Source organism: Fistularia commersonii, chromosome 26 (assembly GCF_037954325.1).
Source record: "Fistularia commersonii isolate RoL2024-O1a breed Wild chromosome 26, RoL_Fcom_v1.0, whole genome shotgun sequence".
Lineage (NCBI taxonomy): Eukaryota > Metazoa > Chordata > Actinopteri > Syngnathiformes > Fistulariidae > Fistularia > Fistularia commersonii.
In genome coordinates, this window is record NC_141309.1 from 3,723,994 (window position 1) to 3,745,449 (window position 21,456).

General features: G+C 41.1%; 1 protein-coding gene across 1 annotated transcript in view; it reads right to left on the bottom strand.

The window, feature by feature from the left end:
- The window catches only part of grid2 (glutamate receptor, ionotropic, delta 2), a 498,322-nt gene that overhangs the window by 100,235 nt on the left and 376,631 nt on the right, over nt 1-21,456 (bottom strand). The window contains exon 11 of the mRNA XM_086174064.1: nt 17,463-17,775. Coding sequence (XP_086030190.1) covers nt 17,463-17,775 — 313 coding nt within the window. The remainder of the gene's footprint in view (nt 1-17,462; nt 17,776-21,456) is intronic.

Here is a 21,456-nt window from a genome sequence, read left to right on the forward strand (position 1 = left end):
CATCACATGTCATACAAGGACGTAATCATTCACTTATAATATAGAAACACATCCATTCACTCACATAAGAATAAGAATAAGAACAACTTTATTTATCCCGAAGGAAATTGTTGTGCCATAGTTTCAAGTAAAACATAACAATAATAAATAATAGTAGTTATCTGGGCAGTTTAGGGTCTCCAATGAATCTATTGCACGTTTTGGACGGCGCTGCCGCGTCCAACTATCTCGTGCACGGGGGAAAAAAAAAATGCGCCGCTTACATTTGTTTTGTGTAAATAGAAATTAAGGTATCTTAAGAATGAATGTACCTATTGCAGAAAAGAAGAAGAACAGTGAAGGAATTGACACTAGAGCGTTGCAGACAAATTCAACGTACTTTTACATGTGTTTAAGTGACGTTAGAATACATAACTTATGCACTCTTAAGACCCACATGGCGTTGTTATGGAAAATATAAAAGTAATCAGACACTTATTCAGTGCAGTCTCAGTAACCTGGCATTCAGGGCATTGTGGGCTGTTTTTTTTTTTTTTTTTTCTTTTATCGATTTCTTTTGTGGTCTCAGTCAACAAATTCAGACACTTTATGTACTGAGCGCGGAGCCAGACACGGAAAATGCCAAATAAACATGTTGACACGCAGCTATTCTTTTCTCCTCAGCAAAATACAGAGTGATGGATAGGAAGCGGGATGAGAAATTAGTAGGATACTGAAAGTGTAGTTTTTCTGCAGGTTCGCTGCACGGAAAACCTTCTGCGAGCCAATTCATCTGCATCAAACATAGAGGCCTCCCATCCCGTCTTCTCCACTTCTCCGCTCCTCCCTCCATTCCACCGCCGCCTCCCTCATCCTTGTTGACACGCTGCACTTAAAGGTGGCTCCAGATGAGAGCAGCTTTGAAGCTAGTCGAGCGGCGGGCGTATATATACATATATATATATGGTTTATATGTGTGGTTTATTTTGTAAAGCTAAAAAAATCTCGAGCAATTGCACTCCTCCCCTATCCGAAAACGCCACGTGACGACTCAGTAATAATTATTTATTACGTTTCTTACCCTCGACTGGCCCTCGAGTGCGACAATTGCTCTTAACTGACAGGGGCCAATTGATTATAAACAACTTGGGAAAGACATTACATTGCTTAAGGAAGGGTGAAGAGAGGAAAAAGAGGGGCTAGAAAAAGGCTGAGTTAGGATGATGGAGTGCATTTATCCCTCCTCCTCTTCCTCTCTGCCTTCCCTCTCCTCAATCTTTCCATTGAACATGTGGCACTTCTAATGCCGCTGGCCAACAGCCAAAGTGAAGAGGGATTTTCTATGTGGTTAGCAATTTTTTTTTTTTTTTTTTTTTTTTTTAAGCCATCAAGTGACGCCATTAAAAGAATAAAACCCGGCCCGGTAATATGGATGTGAGCATAAATGCATGAAGTTTATAAATCGGTGAAGCGCCGAATGGTATCTTCCTTCCCAGCATGCTCTCTCATTTATTACAGAACTTTCAAAATACGTTTACAACATTAATGTGTTCGGAGCTGTTCCGGGGACTCGGGGAGACGTTTTGGAGGGAGACGAGTGTGAGAAGGAGTGGGGGAATTATTAAAATGGGATGGAAAAAAAAAATTCAACACACACACACACACACACACACACACACGCATGCATGCATTCACAGCGGATGCAAATCATCGTCAAGAGCCGGACAGGATCACATGACACGCGCTACAAATTTGACTGGTTTTGAAACATCTGTTTTTTCTGGTCGAACAGAGCTATCTATAGATGAGCAATATTATTAGTAATAAATTGAAAATGAAAGCGATTTTATGTCAAATAGAAACTTCAATAGGGATGTTTGCAACCAGGAATATCGCCAGTTAAATGTGTTCAGGTACGGAAAAGCAAAGACTGGCTGATTGTTTATATTCAGCTAATTGCATTCCTGCTAAATCATTAAAAAGCTACTCTAAATTCATTGAGTTGATTGGATAAGTGCATGTCGTCTTTAAGTTTCAACTTGTGCATAACAACCTGCAGCGCATGAAACAATGCATGACTCACCGGCTTTGCGTTTCATAAAATCGTTCAAGTCGGTGCTGTCAAGATTAATATCGTTTGTTAATTTAATGCCTGTCGGAATCAAATTCACCCATTAATTACCTTTAAAAATAGTTTTAAGGGCTTTCAAAAGAAAATCTTGACAAAACTGCCCACGAGCACTCTTGGTTTAGGTTGCTACATCAGCTCGAAAAAAAAAAAAAAAAAAACGCTCTCCAAATTCCCTCACTTTTCGTCACTCCGCCTAAACACATCCTTGGGCGAAATCGTGCTAAAATTAACCAGACTCCCAAACACTCGTGGGCGTGAATGCATTCGTGTCTGCCCTTCAGAGACATTGACCAACTCACTGCATCATCGCTTGTAAACATTCATTAAAACTGGCCGCTTTTTGGCCTTGGAGAACATTTTATTCCCCGGAATGAATGAAGGCAGTAAAGTTCCAAACTGCAGGAGGCCAAGTGTGGAGAGTGGTGATAAACCCTTCCCTTTCTCTCTGTGTTTGGATGTGTGTGTGTGTGTGTGTGTGTCTGCGTGTACACACCAGGTACTATTCATGTTATGTGAACATAAATCCTTTAACACAGTCACATAATGTGTACTGTCCAAAACCAAATCCCCGTATTGTAAATCACAGGATTTTATTGTAAAAACCCGCTGCAAAGTTTAAGTGCAATTTGGTTGAAGTTATGTGCGGCCCAGGTAAGTAAAGCTCCAGCTCGAAAAAAAAACAAAAAAACTAGAGGTGGTCAATGTGGAATTGGCATTTGTTTGTGAGGCTCTGAGTATGTATCACCCATGCAGAAAACCTTGTCACCGCGGGACCGTGGCTTTCTCTGCTCCCGTGTACGAGCATTATCAGCACTTTGCCTCCATTTCACAGTTGAAAGGAACATAAATATGATGGAGTCAGCAGAAATTCCTTTGGGCTTATTTACAGGCTGCGTTTCCTCGGTCGCCTCCTATATATGGATCAATACAATCTTTGTATAATATAAGGGCAACAACGGCCGACGTCGGGTCGAGCCGATACGAGCGTGTTCGTGCGAGCATGTGTGTGACGCTGTTTATCTCATGGATACCATTTCTGTGTATCCATGCATTTTTTTTTTTTTTTATTTTCTACCAGGGCAAAAGCAAAACCTTGCACATGAAGAACAGCACAAGATGCAACACTCCAAAACTCAGTCAATCTATAATATCTGGAAATATCTTAGCGAGTGAAACCCCTGTTTCAACCGGAAGGGTGAAAACAAACAGTAAAGGGACAAAATACATAAAAAAAAAAAAAAACATTTTTTTATTTTATAAATCTTCAATGTCTTTCAGTGGTGCATCCTCAACATGTCGATAGATGGACACAAGAAGCACATTTGCCCCCTGGGTAGGGAGCTATTGCATCTGCCTAAATGCTAACTAAATGTGTATCTTATTAAAACCAGGTTCAGGCTTCTACTCTTCCATTTTTCAGTTTTTCCGTCGCTCCCTCTCCCACTGTTTTTTTTTTCCTCCCTGACGTCCCAAGGCTGTGTCCACGCTTACCGTGGCAGTTTATGTAACCGACAGCTGAGCGGCCTCTTTAATTACCAAGTCACCTGTAAATAGCCTGCTTGGATAATAATATGCATTTAATTTTTTTTTTTTTTTTTCTTTTTTTATATGGGTATCACATGTTAAGAAAAGATAGAGAAGTTAATATTGTAAATAATTTAGTTGTCCCTAAATTTAAAATAAAAAAAAACTAAGACAAAGGAAAATTATAATTACTATGTGGCGCTATGATCGTGTAAAAATGAAAAACATGGCAGAAGCATCGCAGGCTCAATTATTTATCCATTATCGTCTAAATAAATATAAAGGCTGTACTCGTTCACTTTTCACACCGTGTTGGAAATTATGATAATACCTAGTCATTTTTAAATCAGATCATGAATGGACAAACACACACACACTCTTACATGGAGGAGTGTGTGCTGGTAGCTGCAAAGTCACCAACTAGGACATCAGGAGTCACGAAGGAACCGAACAACAACAATTCAATAAAACTACGACGATATGTTTTTAGCGACTTAAAGACTATGTATATAGAACAAATGCGTCTATAATTTTTTTTTTTTTTCCTTTTACGTTTTACATTACCGTCTGTGCTTTGCTTTTATAGAGAAATTGAAGATGGGATTAAAGCAAAACATCAACTGAACTCATTTAAATGCTCGCTCCAACCAGCACGGCCTTTACCGCAACGTCTCATTTCCAAACTTGTCTTCTCCTCTGTTTATCTCTCAGTATATCTTTCCGGCTTTCGTAAAGGTTTCCCCGATACTTTGGCCGTTCCGAACACCTGAGTTGTCCTTCCTTGCTTTTCAACTTCCGCTGTTATCACTTAGTGCTGCATCAGCAGATATTATCATGACTGACTGAGCATTAATAAGGTGCCTAACAAGGTGAGCCGCTCTCAGCTTCCCCACTGTTTTATTTCTTTCGACTGACCCATCTTATATTATTTGTCTCCTCTCATCTGACTGAAGGCTTTTTGGAGTTTTGCTGCAGGGGCACAGGGGCGGGGGTTGTCTTGTTAACATAAATTGCCACATAAATCTTGCAATGGGTGGTTATTGCGGGAAACGGCAGCTCTATTTCATTTTAATGGTTTTTGAGTTGTTTAGACCACGGGTTGGAGGAAAGAAAAAAAAAAAAAAAGGATAGAACTTTAGCCAAAAGAGAAGCTTATGCAGATCCATTACTCTCGTCTCCAGTGGGAGACTTGACTGGTAGCAAATAGAAGTGTAATTACATAAAAGCATCCGAGAAAACCGGCCCACCTTTGAGTTATGATGCATTTTCTGACTGACTTTACCGTCGCACACGTTGGTCTTGGAGGTAGGATGGTGCCCATTTAATAAATAATGTCCTCGTGACAGACCGGCTCCCTGTTGCCCACCCGAATATACCGTCCGAAAATGTCAGCGGCAAAGAAACCAAAGAAGCCAAACTCCACTAAACTTTAGAGTTCGACATTCAGGCTTGTTTTCGCCCTTGCAAATGAAACATAGCGTCATTCTGCAGATCTCGCGTGTGTGTGTGTGTGTTTATTTCACTAATGTTAGAACGCGATCAGCTGACTGAAAGCGCAAAGGGACAGGTATCTATTTTTCGGTTAACGTTCAGGCTATGGAAAAGCGAGAGCGCCGGCGGCTTAAGCGGCGTGTATTTAATCGAATGTGGCGTTTATGGTCGGCAAATTGCAGACGCCATTCTATTGGTGCCGTGTTTGCGGCATGATAAACAATTTGCAGCAATTTGCGTGTTTAGTCTGCAGGACCTTGTTTATTGCAACATGCGCGAAGAAGTCAAAGGCCAATATGGCATTTGTGTTTATAGCATGTCGATATGAGCATGCCGTGTTCAACCGACCGTTTCGGATACAGTTAGATCGGTCTGACGTCTGCGGATGTATCTCCTCCGATCGCTCCCAAACGTAAGTAAGTTAGCGCATCAGAAAATAACAGCGCTGCATAAACAGTGGTGACCCCATGCTCGGTGAATGCCGCAGTGCAATGGCTTTTTATGTTTTTTTTATGGGTTTCGATAAAAATAGCTTTTATGAAACGCGCCGGGACGCGCTCGAGCCCACCTGAGATAGAGAACACACATTTATTGCAAAGTTCTCTTCAACTAATCCAAAGAGCTAATCTACTTTGACTGCATTTATACATCATTAAAACACTGCGGTGTATTAACACATGTTTAGTATGTGATTTCGAAAATATACATTTTTGTTTTCTTGTAAGACGTCCTTTTAGTGTCCCTCAGAGGGTTTGGAAAGGCAGAGAGACGCTGTGTATTGTCTCAGGGGAAGAGTGTAACCACCTCAGTCTTACCAAGGTACATAAAACACCCACTGATTTCAATCTGTTATTCTGCAGACAACAAATCAATACATTGAATTGTGCGACGATTACAAGAACCGCTGCAACGCCGGTCGGGCTCCGTTCACGGTTTACTTCGAATTCCTCACCGAATGCGGCTGCACTCGCAGTGTTTCTCTCTCTTAGCGCACCGGCTAATGCTAAACAGCTCGCAGGAATCCAATTTTCTCTGTACTCAACATGTATGTTTTTTTTTTTTTGTCCGCGGGCGGGTGGATGAAAGGATGAATCGATGAACGGACGCAAAGCGGTCGAAATAAAAGCAGAATTAAAAAGCGACGCGGCGTGACTATTGCGGGGGGGCACGACAGAAAGCGACGGCGGGTCGGAAGAAAAATGAATTTCATCAAAATGCGAAGGGACGGAGCCTTTTCACAGTAGCGCATCTCGCCAGTAGGTGGTACTGAGAGGGTACAAGAGAAGGAAAGCCAGGACGGATGGAGAGATGGAGGGCCGCAGTCAGGAGGCATCCGAAAGTTGTCCACTTTACCGCAGGACAATGGCGTCCTTAGAGTGGGATAATGGATGCGACGCGTTCATGAACAGACGCAAGAAAAGCATAGGAGAGAGCGGGGAAATGACGATAACGCGGGCTCCCCGGCAGCGGTTGCACAGCAGTACCAGAGATAATGATGGAGGGAGAGAAAGGAAAGAAGCGGAGAGAAGGACAGGGGTGTGCTGAATGCTAATGCCGCTCACACTGTGAAAGCTCAGCGGTGAGCACAGGGAACTGGAGAAGCGAGAGAAGAAAGGGGTGAAACAGGAAAAAAAAAAAAACGGGAGGATGAAGGAAACGGAGACGAGGAAAAGCACACAGGCGGAGTCGGAGGGAAAAAAAAAAAAAAAGGCGGCGCGAGACGAAGTGAAATTCACGGAGCGAGTGATGGAAAGATGACAATGTGGATTCCGGCCTGCGGGCCAGAATGCTACGTTTTTCTTTGCGGATTTGGCCGTCGGTTTCAGACAGTAGAGCCTAATCACAAGTAAGTCTGTTTGTATTGACAGCGTCTAGTTTTCAAGACAAATCTCAATAAATGGGAGACACCAACAGTCTTACCAGATGGTGCGAAGAACAGCACACACACACACACACACACACACACACACACCTTCACAGGTTCTTCTCCTTGAGGTGTGAGGACAATAACACGTTGTGGGGTTGAGGGGAGGGGGGGGCTGGACGGCAGAAAGCGAAGCAAACATAATGAACGGGAGAGATTTACGAAAAGGCAATTACTCCGTATGACACTGAAGTTTTGCTTTCGGCCGTTCTACTTCCGTTCGAGCAAATACAGAGCGGTCAGGTCGGGGCAGGGAAGAGGCGAATAGAGACAGACACGTACAGAGTGAGACGGAGGTACGGGTGGAGGAGATGGGATGGAAGAGCAGGGCAACATGACAGCTTTCACACTGTGTCTCTTCCCATTTATTGTGTTCTGTCTTTAGCAAGTCCAACTTACATAACTGTGTTTCTTCTCCTCATACATAGGTTAATTGTCACCAGAATAATCTCTTTTCAAGGTTCTTTCAAGTTGTTTACTCTCCCAGACTGCAGTGTTGCAGATCTATACCTCTTTTCCCCCCTGGTGTTCTATCGCACATCCTTTCTTTTTTAAATTATGTATATTTTTTAGCACTTTGATGCACGCGTTCTCCATCAGACGGATCTCATGGTAATTGCTCTCGAAAGAATTCTTGAAATCGCAGAAATACGGTGATAAATGCTGGACGGGCGTTGATTTAATGTTGAGAAAACGTGACCTTGGATCTTGGATAAAATAAAACCGCACGTATATATATATATAAATACACACACACACACACACACACACACACACATACACACACACACACATATAATATATATATGGTGTCCAGAAACATCTCTTTGAGTTACAACTTCCTTCTAACAGCATTCCTCAGTACAAAGCTGCTCCAGGCTTTCTTTTTTTTTTTTTTTGTTGTTTTTTTTTTTTTTCTACATTTCTGAATTCCAGCATGTCACCATCTCTCCGCCGCCCCTGGTGGCTCATTCCAAATCCGAAGCCTGGTGCACAAGTCTGCAACGAGTGCAAATCTCTTTGCCTCAAGGCCATGATTTGTCCAGCTTCTGCAAAGCAGCCACGCAATACTCCGCTGCAGTCCGCTGGTGTTATGTATATGTCAGCCCAGTGTCACCGCAGCGTGCATATTAGTAATAATATTTGGTGTGCTCATTCATATGCACAAAATGTATCATTTGATTTTTGACTGGTTGCTTATGGGGGATCCATGCATGGATGTTGGGCTCTGTAATATTATAGTTTGCCAATATAGCATGCAAAAAGTGTGCAAAAAAAAAAAAAAAAAAAAAAAAAAACACACATCTCCGATAAGCATCTTAGGATGAGCGTTTGTTTTTGCTCAAAATGTCATGCATGAAATAAATCACGCGTGCAGTCTTTCTTTTTCAAGCATTTTTGGTGTGCGGATCTTTTCAAACTCCATCTCTGACTGGGTAGCGGATGTGCATGTTTTCTTTTTTCGTTCTCTGCAATATTATAGGGAACTGATACAATCCAGGTTGAAATAGACGTGTTAATTTTGATAAATAAACTACCCAAAACATAACCCGTTATTTGCACTGCGGATGGATCCATCCGCAGTGTTAGCATTCTGACACCGGTTGGAGGGAAATTTTAAGATAAGAAACTTCCAGATGGAAGAAAAAACTAAAATATTTTTCCTTTTCTTCTCTTTTCTTTGCATTTCACATTCGTACCTCCAACATCCATTAAGGATTCAAGGATTTTATCGGAGCAAAATTTGTTTCCTGAGGCCCATGTACAACTTAATGGGATAAGTTGCGTATGAGATTTACACAGTAGACAAAAACGAATATAACAAAACTCTACAAATATACAGGAAATAATACGGGATGAGCATAGTTGATGAATAGCATTAACATGCGTAGCATTGCCACCTCGACGCTATCGATGCTAAACACGGAGCTAGCTTTCAGGTCGGTAATGCTAACTTTGCTGCAGCATGGCCAGTCAACGCACGGCCACATGTTCGTATTCAAACTAAAAAAACAAAATGTCCACTGGCGAGGTGGATCGCTGAGCACTGCAGACCACGCCCTTCTCCACATGTAGAAGATCAGAATCGTCAATATCGAATTGATCCGTCAGGGGGAAATTGCTTTTTGTCGAAAGCAACTCCTGCTACCGAGTCAATTGGGGAAGAATCAAAATAAAACTCTATATAAAAATAAAGAATAGTGATAAAGATGAAGTAAAGGAACAGTAAAGGACAAAAAAGATAAATAAAAATAAAGTTAAAGGTATGGAAAAATATATAAAAATATACTGTATGTAACGTGTGTATTTACAAGTACGTGTATATGATTACATGAGTTAATTTTGCGTATAAGTAGAGGCGTCAGATCAGGAATTACGAACTGCCATCCAGAAAAACAACGTCCAAACAAATCCCGTCATGTTCTAGTCAGAGTCAAAGACCGATGCTGAAAGTCCCACCTCAAATTTTCCCAATGTGGGGTAAAGAACGAGAAAGATGGATGGCGTCACTGATCAGAAAGGATCTCCCCTGGCTGAAATCCTTCTCATTCGAAGAAAGGTTCGCACAGATGAAGCGCCAGACCTGGCACTCGGGTTGAAAGCCACGATATTTATTACGGTTTTCATGTTACTCCAGAAAACGGCGAGGTGTCTCGGGGGGGGGAGGATTCGCCCCGTTTACGTCCGGAGAGAGTTTTGCAGCCGCCGCTTGAAGGGGCTGACGGTGGATCATCATCATGGAGGGTGACAGGAAGAGACACGCGGGACACGGCGAGCGCACCGGAGGAAGGAGATCAGACAAAGTGATCAGATTGAACAAAATGAAGCAAAAAATAAGGAAACGCAGCGAGAGCGGAAAGACCAGGACGCGGATGAAAGACAGCGAGACGAGAGACAGACGCTACGTCGGGTGATGAGCAAGACACCGGGATTGATGTTGACAGTTAGAAGTTATTAGCTGAAAAGGAAGCGTGGCGCCGCCGTGGCTGGCGAGCTCCTGGCCTGGTTACCCTCTCGCCCGGGTTTACGCAAGTGAGCGCTGCACCTGGACATATCGCTCAACAACCGGTGTGTTTAAACTCTAGCATCATCTCTCTCAACCTTCAAGAAACAGGTAAAAACGTTTCTCCTTCAGGACTTTTTACTGTGCTGATGCCCCAGCAAGTTAGGCTATGCTAGTGTATGTTTGTGTGTCTCTGTCCAAAAAAAAAAAAAAAAAAAAAAAAAAAAAAAACCCTCACTAACCCAAGCTTACTGTTCTGTATATTTCCTGTGCATCATGTATTTGCAAGTGTATTTGCAGTCCCTATGTCCTCTATTGTAAGTTGCTTTGGATAAAAGCGTCTGCCAAATGTAATGTAATGTAAACTCGCCGCTTCCCAATGCACGTGCTCATCACCAAGCATCTTCTAACTTCCTACAGAAGAAAATCTTTGCGACGCCTTTCACGTTCGACCTATTTTATGCATGACGATCCAAGAGAACCCCGACCCCTTGTGTTACACCGCGGACGTCTTTTCCCTCCCCGGTTCCCTTGAGCTCCCTGTAATCCAGCTGATCTATATCGTTGTGCGATGAATAAACATGCCAGGGGAGGACATGGAGACGGGCAGTGACATGTGACAATGGATGTTATTTTTGAAAGGTCAGAACGTCCACATAGGACACAACAGGACGGAGGCTGGTCACATTACATCTGTCGTATCCGAGGTTGAAACCGGTTCGGGACATATTTAAATCGTTCGTCAGAAACTTGAGCTGCCTCCAGCAGCCAACCTTCACTGAGCGGCTAAATTACCGTAGACAAAAAACTGCCGCAGAACATCAGAACACAGATTACCATTGATGAATGTGTTTATTCATCATCTATTATTTATCAGTCTTTTGTAGGAGGTCACAGTGCGACGATGTGCGACCAAGAATGAAATTATATGGAAAATAGCCAAGAAATCAAACGACTAGGAGCGTTGACGAGTATCTTTTTTCGAGAACTAGGGTCCCTTATTGTGCGAAATGTCCCGTAGACTGACAGCTTCTAGTAGCTTCCGATGAAAGCAGCTGAAAAAGTCATCCGAGGTGAGGAGCTATCTTCATCAGCTCACAGCGGGAGACGCGGGTTCAAACCGAGGACGTGTTTTCTTTGATCAGACTTGATAGCTCACATTGTTTCAATTATTTGGTTAATTTACGGTTGCTCAGCTACTTCACTTCATATTCTGATCATGTTCTTGTTCTTTGCCCCCCTCTGTCCTCTAAAAAAGAATTCATAAGAAAAAGGATGAACTTTACATATTAATTTCTGATATTACAATTCATGAAAACGTGACCATTTTATTTATATATTTTTATCTACTTATGATAATAATAACAATAACAACAACAACAATAATAATATAAAATACAAATAATACTATTAATAATAATTTTATTGTCATCATCATTATTGTTGCTGTTAGTATAAATAATTATCATTCATTATATATTATATTGAATTTGTAATGCATGTAACATGTTGTTATAACAAATGTAACCATAATTAATAGAAAATATACCAATATATGTTATCATTATTGTTACTAAGGATTTTATTATTATTATTATTGTTGTTGTTGTTGTTATGTCACAGAAGATATAGACCTATGAAAAAGATGTGAATTTACAAATCGCAGAAGATGCCACAGACGAAAGGGGAAGCTTCAATTAGAGCCTCGATTCTAGTTTAAAACCAAAAATGGTGGGTGCAGTAGGCAAATACATTCCCTTAGGTCTGCTGTCGGACTCTGCAGACATCTCCGGGTTTGCTTGTTGTCAGTTTATTTAGCCAACTGGTGGAGGGACAATGGAAATTGAAATGCTTGTGGTTTAATCGATAAATTATGGAGATTATTTATCTGCAAAAAAGACTTTACAGCATTGGATTGGTCGGGACCGCACCTTTGTCAACGGTGTCATCACCTGAACTTTATGTCAACTTGTGGTTGGTCAACCTGTAACTAAACCTTTATTTGTCCTCAGAAACTTTTACATAACCTGTGCAAATAATGATTTTGTTCTTTTTTGTGTGATTTCATAAGTCGTTTCCTCGACTGCGCTCACCTCTTTTAAGGATTTTGATTTTTTTACCTCCGTCTACCTCTGACTGACCGAGTGATCTCTTGTTACCATTACAGACCCTCTATTTTTACCGTCCAACTCTCATGCCTGCATTTGAGTCGCCGTCTTTGTTCACAGTTCGTGCGATGGAAGCGGGGCACGTCAGGAAAACAAGAGTAAAAAAGGAGGCGGAAAGGATGAGTCAGACAAGAGATAAAAGAAAAAAGAAAATGGAAAATGAAAGGAGCGAACGGAAAAGAGTAACCCAATGGGAACGAACACAAAAAAAAAAAAAAATAGTGTAGGATAGAGGGATTGAAAATAGATGGTGGGAAATTGGCATGACTACACCGCACCTCCCCTTCTCTTCACTTGTTTGCTCAAGCTGTAAGAGTGAAGATGTCAAAGAACGTGATGAGGGTGCGATGACCCGCCTCCCTTAGCTTCCCCGGTTCCTTCCGTCGTTGCTTTTCTGTTGAAAAACTATTTCCGAAGGCTAATCTTTCAGGGTAAAGTACACAGATGCGGGTCAATTTAAATATGCTGTTGCAGGGAGAAAATTGCTGCATGGATAATTTGGGGTGAAGTACCCATCGGAGTATTTGGGCTGGACTCCAATGACATTTTAAAGCTTTTTAACACTTTAAACGCCAGTTTCACGGTCGACTGACTGCTGAAATAAAGGTATCACCCTTTTTCCCTTTTTCCTCCTCTGTCCCCCAAACATAATGCGAAAGAATGGCGTTCCCTCTTCAGGTGGGAGATGAGATCCTACCCTGGGTGGAAGAGGGTACGAGTATCTCGGGTTCTTGTTCGAATGGAGTCGTGGGGCAGGAATGCAGAATCTGCATCGGCCTCTCATGGTGAAAAAGGAGCTGAGCTAAAAGGCGACGCTCCGGATTTATCGGTCAGTCTACGTTCCCGCCGTCGCCTCCGCTCACGAGCTTCGGGTGGCGATCGAAAGGACCGGATCGTGGACACATGACTTTCCCCTGGCTCCCCTTTAGAGATAGTATGAGAACCTCAGCCATCTGGTAGGAATTTAGCACAGAGCCGCTGCTTCTCTGCGTCCAGAGGAGCCAGATGAAGAAGCTCGGGCATCTGGTCGGGACGCCTGCTGGACGCCTCTCTGCTGAGGCGTTAAGGAGGCCTCGGGGAAGACCCGGGACATGCTGGAGGGACTGAGTCTCCGAGCCAATCTGGGAACGCCTTGGGATTTCCCCCGGAAAGAGCTGGACAAAGATTGAAGTCTCCACAACCCAAGCCTAGAATTGATGGATAAATGGATGATGCAATGAACAAAGATATCTTTTTTGTCAAAACTGAAAAATTCGTGTTGTCCATAAACATCCATCCCTTGCAAATTTGCGTGATCCTGACTAGGGAAGAGTTGGAAACTCATTCTCAGTCCTGCTGGATGATATTTTTTCCTCTATAACGCACACCGATCTTCGGATCGGTGCAGATGAAACACAGGGAAGTCTAGTGCCCAAAAGTTGGAAGTAGGAGGTCTCATGACGGTCGGCTTTGGATTGCCTGGACAGAGTGAGGTGGGTGAAACCCCAGAGTACTATTGAGTCCACGCAGTAATATCTCTTTACTCCAGTGGAGTTCCACAATGGCTTTTTAAAGCAGTGTTGCTGGAGGGAAGGTCATGGGCATTTACAGTTTGGGCTTTCATCCTCGGCTAGAAGACACACACACACACACACACGCACACACACACACACACACACACACACACACACACACACATATTTGTCAAGATTCTCAGAGCTTTTGGATGATACAACGGCAAGAATTGCTGTTGCTCGTCGCCACTCTTGCACATGTTTATACCGTTTATATCTTGTTTTAGAACACTCACACACACACACACACACACACACACTCATACACACACACACACACACACACACACACACACACACATATTTGTCAAGATTTTCAGAGCCTTTGGATGATGTAGTTAACAGTTAACAGTTAAGACAATTTATATTTCATTGTATTTCTTATTCTTCCTCCTTTCTACCATTATCTATTACTGTTATGTTTTTACTTGAAACTCTGGCACAACAATTTCCTTCGGGATAATAAAGTTGTTCTCTCATGATACAACGGCAAGAATTGCTGTTGCTCGTCGCCACTCTCGCACATGTTTATACTGTTTATATCTTGTTAGCATATTGTTTAGTTGCAACTTGTTAAACAAGTCCTACCCGTTTAAATCTATTTTTAACACGACGATAACGTTTTCTTGCACTTTCCACTTTCTGCTGGGAGTGATTGAAATTTCCCCACCGTGGGACGATAAAAGGAATTATCTTTTCTATTCTATATTATGGACTCAAGATGGAGAATTATCTAAATTCTCCCTAATAGCAAATTATGCAAACACTATTCCTTAACCGTTGGACCATTTCCATCGACAAATTTGCAAAATGTGGTAAAGCTCCCATTCTTGTGTTGCCCTTGTCTCGACTATTTTAAAATCTGGTGAAAGAGTTCCGGATAAGCATATATCAAAATAAGTTATTTTGTGTGATTTCGAAGAAATATTGATTAAAGTTAAATGGATGTGCTATGAATGTCCATGGACTGTTTTTGTTTAACTATTATATAAACAACTTATTTGATTAAGGCTAACTGTTCGTCGAACTCGTGATTGGTTCCCTTGGGTACTCGGCGTTACCTTGGGAGTTTCAGCATTGAACAGTATAAAGGATTTATGTTAAAAGGTTAAAAGAGTAACACGATATCAGCGGTTGATCTGTACAGAGAAGCGTATTTTCACATGTAAACTGAATTACACGTGTTCGTCGGGGTTGCAGAGGTGTTAAGCGGTTGCAGACCGCTTGGGTCCGGGACTAACCTTTTATTTGATTTTCACACGCTACGCTGGAGATGTTGATGTCTCAGTTTCGGAGATCAAAGATTGAGTAAGTCTTTTCATTACACGAATCATCGAATGTTGAACTAAACGCCCGAGTATTAAAAACCGTGCCGGGAAGGATTGCAGCGTACAGGGCTGACTGGTAACCCGCTAACTGCTGCCGACACGCCGAAACACGGTTGAGCAGTTGACCCGTCTTGAATGAGAATGACTGAGTAAGCAGAAAAAGGGAAAAAAAAAAAAACCACGCACACCCGCCGCCCTGTTGGGGAAGGGTGCTGGATCCAAAAAGTCGACTGAATAGAGGTTTGAAAAAAATGGCGCCACAATAACATGTTTGTTAACACATATCTCTAGTGAACATCTGAGGGAGGCTGTTTTGTACTGGTATAAATCATTTTGGGAGCATTTTTTTCTCAACCCTTTTTTTCAACCTGTAATCATACACACCATAGATGGATAAAATAAATTGATCTTTAAGAAATCCTGATGCAATAACATGAAAAAGGGCCCTTAGCTTATCCGAACTGAATGCACATGTACGTCAAAAGCTATATGAGGGATTTACAATTGAAGTTCGGAAGAGATGATCTCCAATTTACAAAATGATAACTGGCAACTGAGCATTGACGTTGTGAAGTTTTGCACACTTGAGTTGACAGATGAAACCAGTCAAGATCATTTGAAATCAGAAATAAAAAAAAGAAAAAAAACGCCCGGGGTTCACGTGCTCCATCTCACGATTCCGAGAAAAAAAAAAAAAAAAAAAAGAAGACTCATCTGATAATGCTGTAAACACCCAAAACAAACCATTCAGGCGAGGAACTGCACTAAAATGAGATCCTGTCTTCATCGGTTGCTTTTTTTTTTTTTTCCCCCCTCTAATGATACCATGACTAAAATGTTAATTACAGCTAAAAAGGGAAATGATTGCAAAAATCAAACAGCAATTAGCATGTATCATCATCATCATCATTACCACCACTGGCTGAAGCACAAGATGGAGGATTATTTACCAAACAGTGGAATGCTCATCAGTTACTTATTCAGGGTCTTGTATATTTCTCAAGTAGAGTAAAAAGAGTAAAATACTGTTGTGAGTTTCATACTGTGACGGAGAGCACACGCTGTGCTCACTGGAAACATTGTTATTCCATCGCAACCCAGTGAATATATGCTTACGGTGCCTACTCAGCGGATGCACGGATGCCCATGGAAACGCTGCCAGCTCTTAAGACATCTGAAGTGAGACGCATTTTCAGCTACGGGGGCAGATGTTCCACCCGTTTTAGGGCATCATTTCACATGCAAAGTCAAAGGATTTGTGTTGTCACACCCTCACACCTAAAGTGCAAAAGCTGTGAAACATGTGCGCATACTCCGGCTTCATTATATCCACGTGGGGGGAAGGAACGGAAAAAAAAAAAAGGTGATTAAGGCCATAACATCAAAATCTCACTCAGCCAACATTATTACACACTCATTAGATCTCTTTTCCACTGAACCTCCCTCTCAATGACAAGGTTCTATTCCTGCATTGAAGGCAATTATGATAAATCTTTCCCACGGTGTCAATTGTCTGATATTCACACCTGAGCGATGACTGCTGGATTCCGGAAAATCTCAGGGATAGATAAACCGGGATAAAAAAAATCTCTCGATCCGGGTGGAACCAAACGCATTCTTCTCCGTCGACGCGATGGACAATCTTCGCCGATGTCACCCAGAAGACGGCGAAGGCTCACTTGTTGACTTTATATCGTTTCAGTGATCGCGTTTTGTTCTCCGATGCCTCCTTCCTGAGCAATTACTTCCATCTTTTTTCCTTCATCACGGACTCCGGAAATACAGCGGGGTGTTGTAAAAATACAAAATTCCTACGGGGGGGAATATTTAGCACTTTCATATGCGTGTCCCGTCCGCTGTTCATGCAGCGATTCAGCCGTGATTCAGGAATCTCGGTGAAATAGAGTTGCCCGCATCTATTTAAAATGCCGGTGAAGATTTCCCGAACTGCTCATAGCCTCATCGGTATGGGACCGATGTCGAACATGTCATAATTGCATAGGGAGTTTAAGCTTCTTAAACACATTGTTTTTGTTTGGTGTCTGCAACGCAGCCTGATGGAGCGACGACAAGGTCTACTGCCGAACACGATTTAACGCATTTCTATTCGGCGACAGTCTAGGTCGGAGCCAAACAGATGTGTAATTAGAATATAATTCGCAATGCTAAAAAAAACAGGGTCTCAAGGCCAGATTTACATGGATATCATTGGGTAATGTTTGCATTTAAAGGTTTAAAATCTATTGAAACCAGAACACCCCGATGGGGGAATTAAGAATAATACAACCCCATTGGTATGAACAATAAAAACAAATTTGGTGATGTACAGCTGTAACGCAATGAATTTATGTACAACTTACCTTGCTGCACGAAGGAGCCGTACACGAACCACATGGAATTATACAGTGTTGTCGAGGAGACGGATCCCATGGGTAGTCGGGGCGGGTTAAGCCAGTTGAGCAAGTACACCAGGATGCCAACTAGGAGCACAGTGCCCGCGATGCAAGCCCACAGCGATAGGTCAAAGGGTGCCAGGCAGGCGAACATGTCCACGGTGCGCTCAGCCTTGCGCAGGAGAACACCCACAGAATAATCCATGTAGCGCGTGGTGAAGTCCACAACGCTCTCTCGGTCAGGCGTGATGGTCAAGGCCGACAGTCCCACATCTGCCCTCTGCGAGAGGAGGAAGACAGGAGGTTTAAATGTCAAGCACATCCGATAGTAATTTGTCCGCTCATTGAGAAATTCTGCGAGGAGCCGAATCGTCTTGGGTTGTTTCTTCCCGCCATCCAACAAGACGACCTCTCAGATCTGTGGTAAACCGATATTCAAATGTTGCATTGATGAGATTTTTTTTTTTTTTTTTTAGACAAGACACATCAATGCGGACTAGAAACCTGCAAGCGGAATTAACGAGTCAACTCGCTGAAGACCAAGTTGATTCATGATTCATTATGACATTAACCCTCATATTATGTTAAGGGTCAATTTGACCCATTGGGTCAATGGGTGAAATGGGTCAAATTGACCCTTAACATAATATGAGGGTTAAGATAAATAATTGGCTTTTCTTTTTCTGTTTTATAATGGAACTGAAAGCAATTCACGCAAGTGACATTTTTTAAATGGCAATAATACCACGCGTCCTTTTATTCGACACAACGCTACACATTCGTCCGTTGGACAGATCGCCGGTTGGTCGCAGACAAGCAACATTCGCAAGTCTGGGCCGTTTTGGCTCTACAATAAAACCGACTGCATGTTTCTGGACGGAAACCAGAAAACCCACAGGAAATTCAAGCGGAAAAAGAAGAACATGGACACTCCACGCAGAAAGACCCACCGTCGGAACTGAAGCAGAGACCTTCCAGGAGGATTTGCTAACCACTGTATACCACTATATACAGTATATACATAAATAACACGTGCACTGTAGCGCACTGTACTTTACCCGGCACATCATCTTGTTACCGCCACGGTGACACAGTACTGACATGAGCAGCCGTTACTGCGAACGACCGCATTACGACTGTAAATGTACCGAAATTCCTTTGAACGCCAGTCGTCAATTTTGTTTTCGTTGGATCTGAGAGACAAAAATTGACCGCTTTAATCATTTCGGCTTGGGGACTTTAATTTGAAATAAAGCCGACAGTGAGAACGGCAGCCAAGAAAAAAAAAAAAATGGGCTGAGCTTAGCTTAAACTCGAAAACAATGATGGCTAATTAAAATGTTTGTGGTCCCGAGTGCTTTGCAGACAGCTGGAGACATCTGTTTATACCATATGGGATTTAGGGTGCTGTTTGTGTGCACTTGTCTGTAAGTCTCATGAAGATGAAAATGAATGTCATGACAGCTCAACAAAAGTCAGGTCAAATAATCTTGGGTTTGTTCCATTTATGTGGATGTATTCAACCTCACCTGGTTTTTATTATTTCTTTAAAAAGGCACATATCTTTGTAAGTCATACTACAACTACTATGATGAAACCTATTATTTATATGTGAGAATTTTATATGTTAAATATATATACATTGCTGAAAAAAATAACACTAAAATAACACATCCTAGATCTGAATGAATGGCATATTCTTATTAAATACTTTGTTCTTTACATAGTTGAATGTGCTGCCACCAAAAAAATACACAAAAATGATCAATGGAAATCATATGTATCAGACTCAAAATGAAAGTGGAAAAACACACGACAGGCTGATCCAACGTTGATTTAATGTCATTAAAACAAGTCAAAATTAATTTGATTTCACACAAGTGTGATTGACTTGGAGTTACATTGTGTTTAAGTGTTCACTTTATTTTTTGAGCTGTATATATATATATATATATATATATATGTGTGTAGCGGCGCCGTCATATGAGTTTTTTAAGCTATGAAGCGCGACTCCAGCAAATTTTATCCTTGAAATAAGAAAAAAAAGAAATCGGTACGGCAAGAAAGAAGATGCCTTCTATGGAAATTAAGCACGAAATAATAGCGAAGCATAAATGTGGTGTACCTGTGACCAATTGGGATTTTAAAAGGGGTAAGATAAATTTAAAACATGAAAAAAATCAACGTACCAACCCACTTCTGAAACAAATTCAATTCATATCTTAAGGGGCCACTGTGTTTATATAAATATCCATATGTACTGTGTATATATATCCCCTACTTTATAGCTACTGTTTCCCTGTCTTGGGTCATTTTGGACTTTTCCGGAGGCCAATATATTGTTTAAAGTTGAAATGTAGGATTTCTATTCGTTGTACGATGTGCATGTGTTGATTGCATTATAAATTACAATCAAATGAATCATTCAAAATTGACTCATTTGGACGAATGCATACATTTTGACTTTGAATTGTATTTATAAATTGATATATATACAGGACTGTCTTAGAAAATTAGAATATTGTGATAAAGTTCTTTATTTTCTGTAATGCAATTACAAAAACAAAAATGTCATACATTCTGGATTCATTCATCAACTGAAATATTGCAAGCTTTTTATTATTTTAATATTGCTGATTATGGCTTACAACTTAAGAAAACTCAAAAATCCTATTTCAAAATATTAGAATATCATGAAAAAGTAATTTTTAAAGAACTTTATCACAATATTCTAATTTTCTGAGACAGTCCTGTATATTTATATACAAATATATGCAAATATACACACAATATGGAGCTGCAAGACAGGACGTGTGGAGGAAGACCAAAGAGAAGCTTTATGGGTGTAGAGATAGGATATGAAGTTAATTGGTGCGAGAGAGCAGGATCCAGAAAAAATAGGGTTATATGGAGAAGGTTGATTCGCTGTGGCGACCCCTAAAGGGAAAAGCCCGAAGGAAAAGAAAAAGAAAAAGATTATACTTGAAAATAATCACAGCGCATTTATCTTGAAACACTGAAAAGTAAATACAAATTCAATTTTCCACTCTGTGGTGTGCTAAAGTCTACATCAATCGACTCAAATTGCAAAAAAGGTGATTATTAGTGGAAGCCCTTCAGGATGTTTATCTGTGTTTTTCTTCTGCTGGCACACAGGCGGCTAAAGTCAGTCATGAACAGGAAAAATTTCAGGACTGTCTCAGAAAATTAGAATATTGTGGTAAAGTTCTTTATCTTCTGTAATGCAATTACAAAAACAAAAATATCACACATTCTGGATTCATTACAAATCAACTGAAATATTGCAAGCCTTTTATTATTTTAATATTGCTGATTATGGCTTACATCTTTAGAAAACTCAAAAATCCTATCTTAAAATATTAGAATATCATGAAAAAGTATTTTTTGCTTTTTTAATTGCATTACAGAAGATAAAGAACTTTATCACAATATTCTAATTTTCTGAGACAGTCATGTATAGCTGGCACGCTCGCTAATAATTATTTTGTGCAAATGTCACAGGTGTGTTTCGGCTTTCGGGAGGAAGGACTTTGTTGCTGACTGATGGGGAGAATAAAATTATTTGCATCGTCAGTTTATTCAAGCCGCTCTGTTGTCTCTCACCTCACTGTGCGCTTATCCTATGTTGCCATGCCAACCGCTTTGGTCAGTTAACAAGGAAAATTCCAGAAAACGCTATGGAAAAAAATTCATGCGGCGTAATTGGGTTTTGCCAAGATAAACCTTTGCTGCTGACTGATGGCAAAAACAAAATTAATTATATGTTCAATTTATTTACAGCCTTTTCTCTTTGTGTGAACACATACATATGCATTTGGCTCGCAGCTATTTTATTTTTTTTTATCAATGTTGAAATGCTGTATTGTAGGAAAGACAAATTCTCAACTAATATTTGTAAGGTCAAAGGAAGGAGAGCGTAGTCTTACAGACGTCCGCGTCT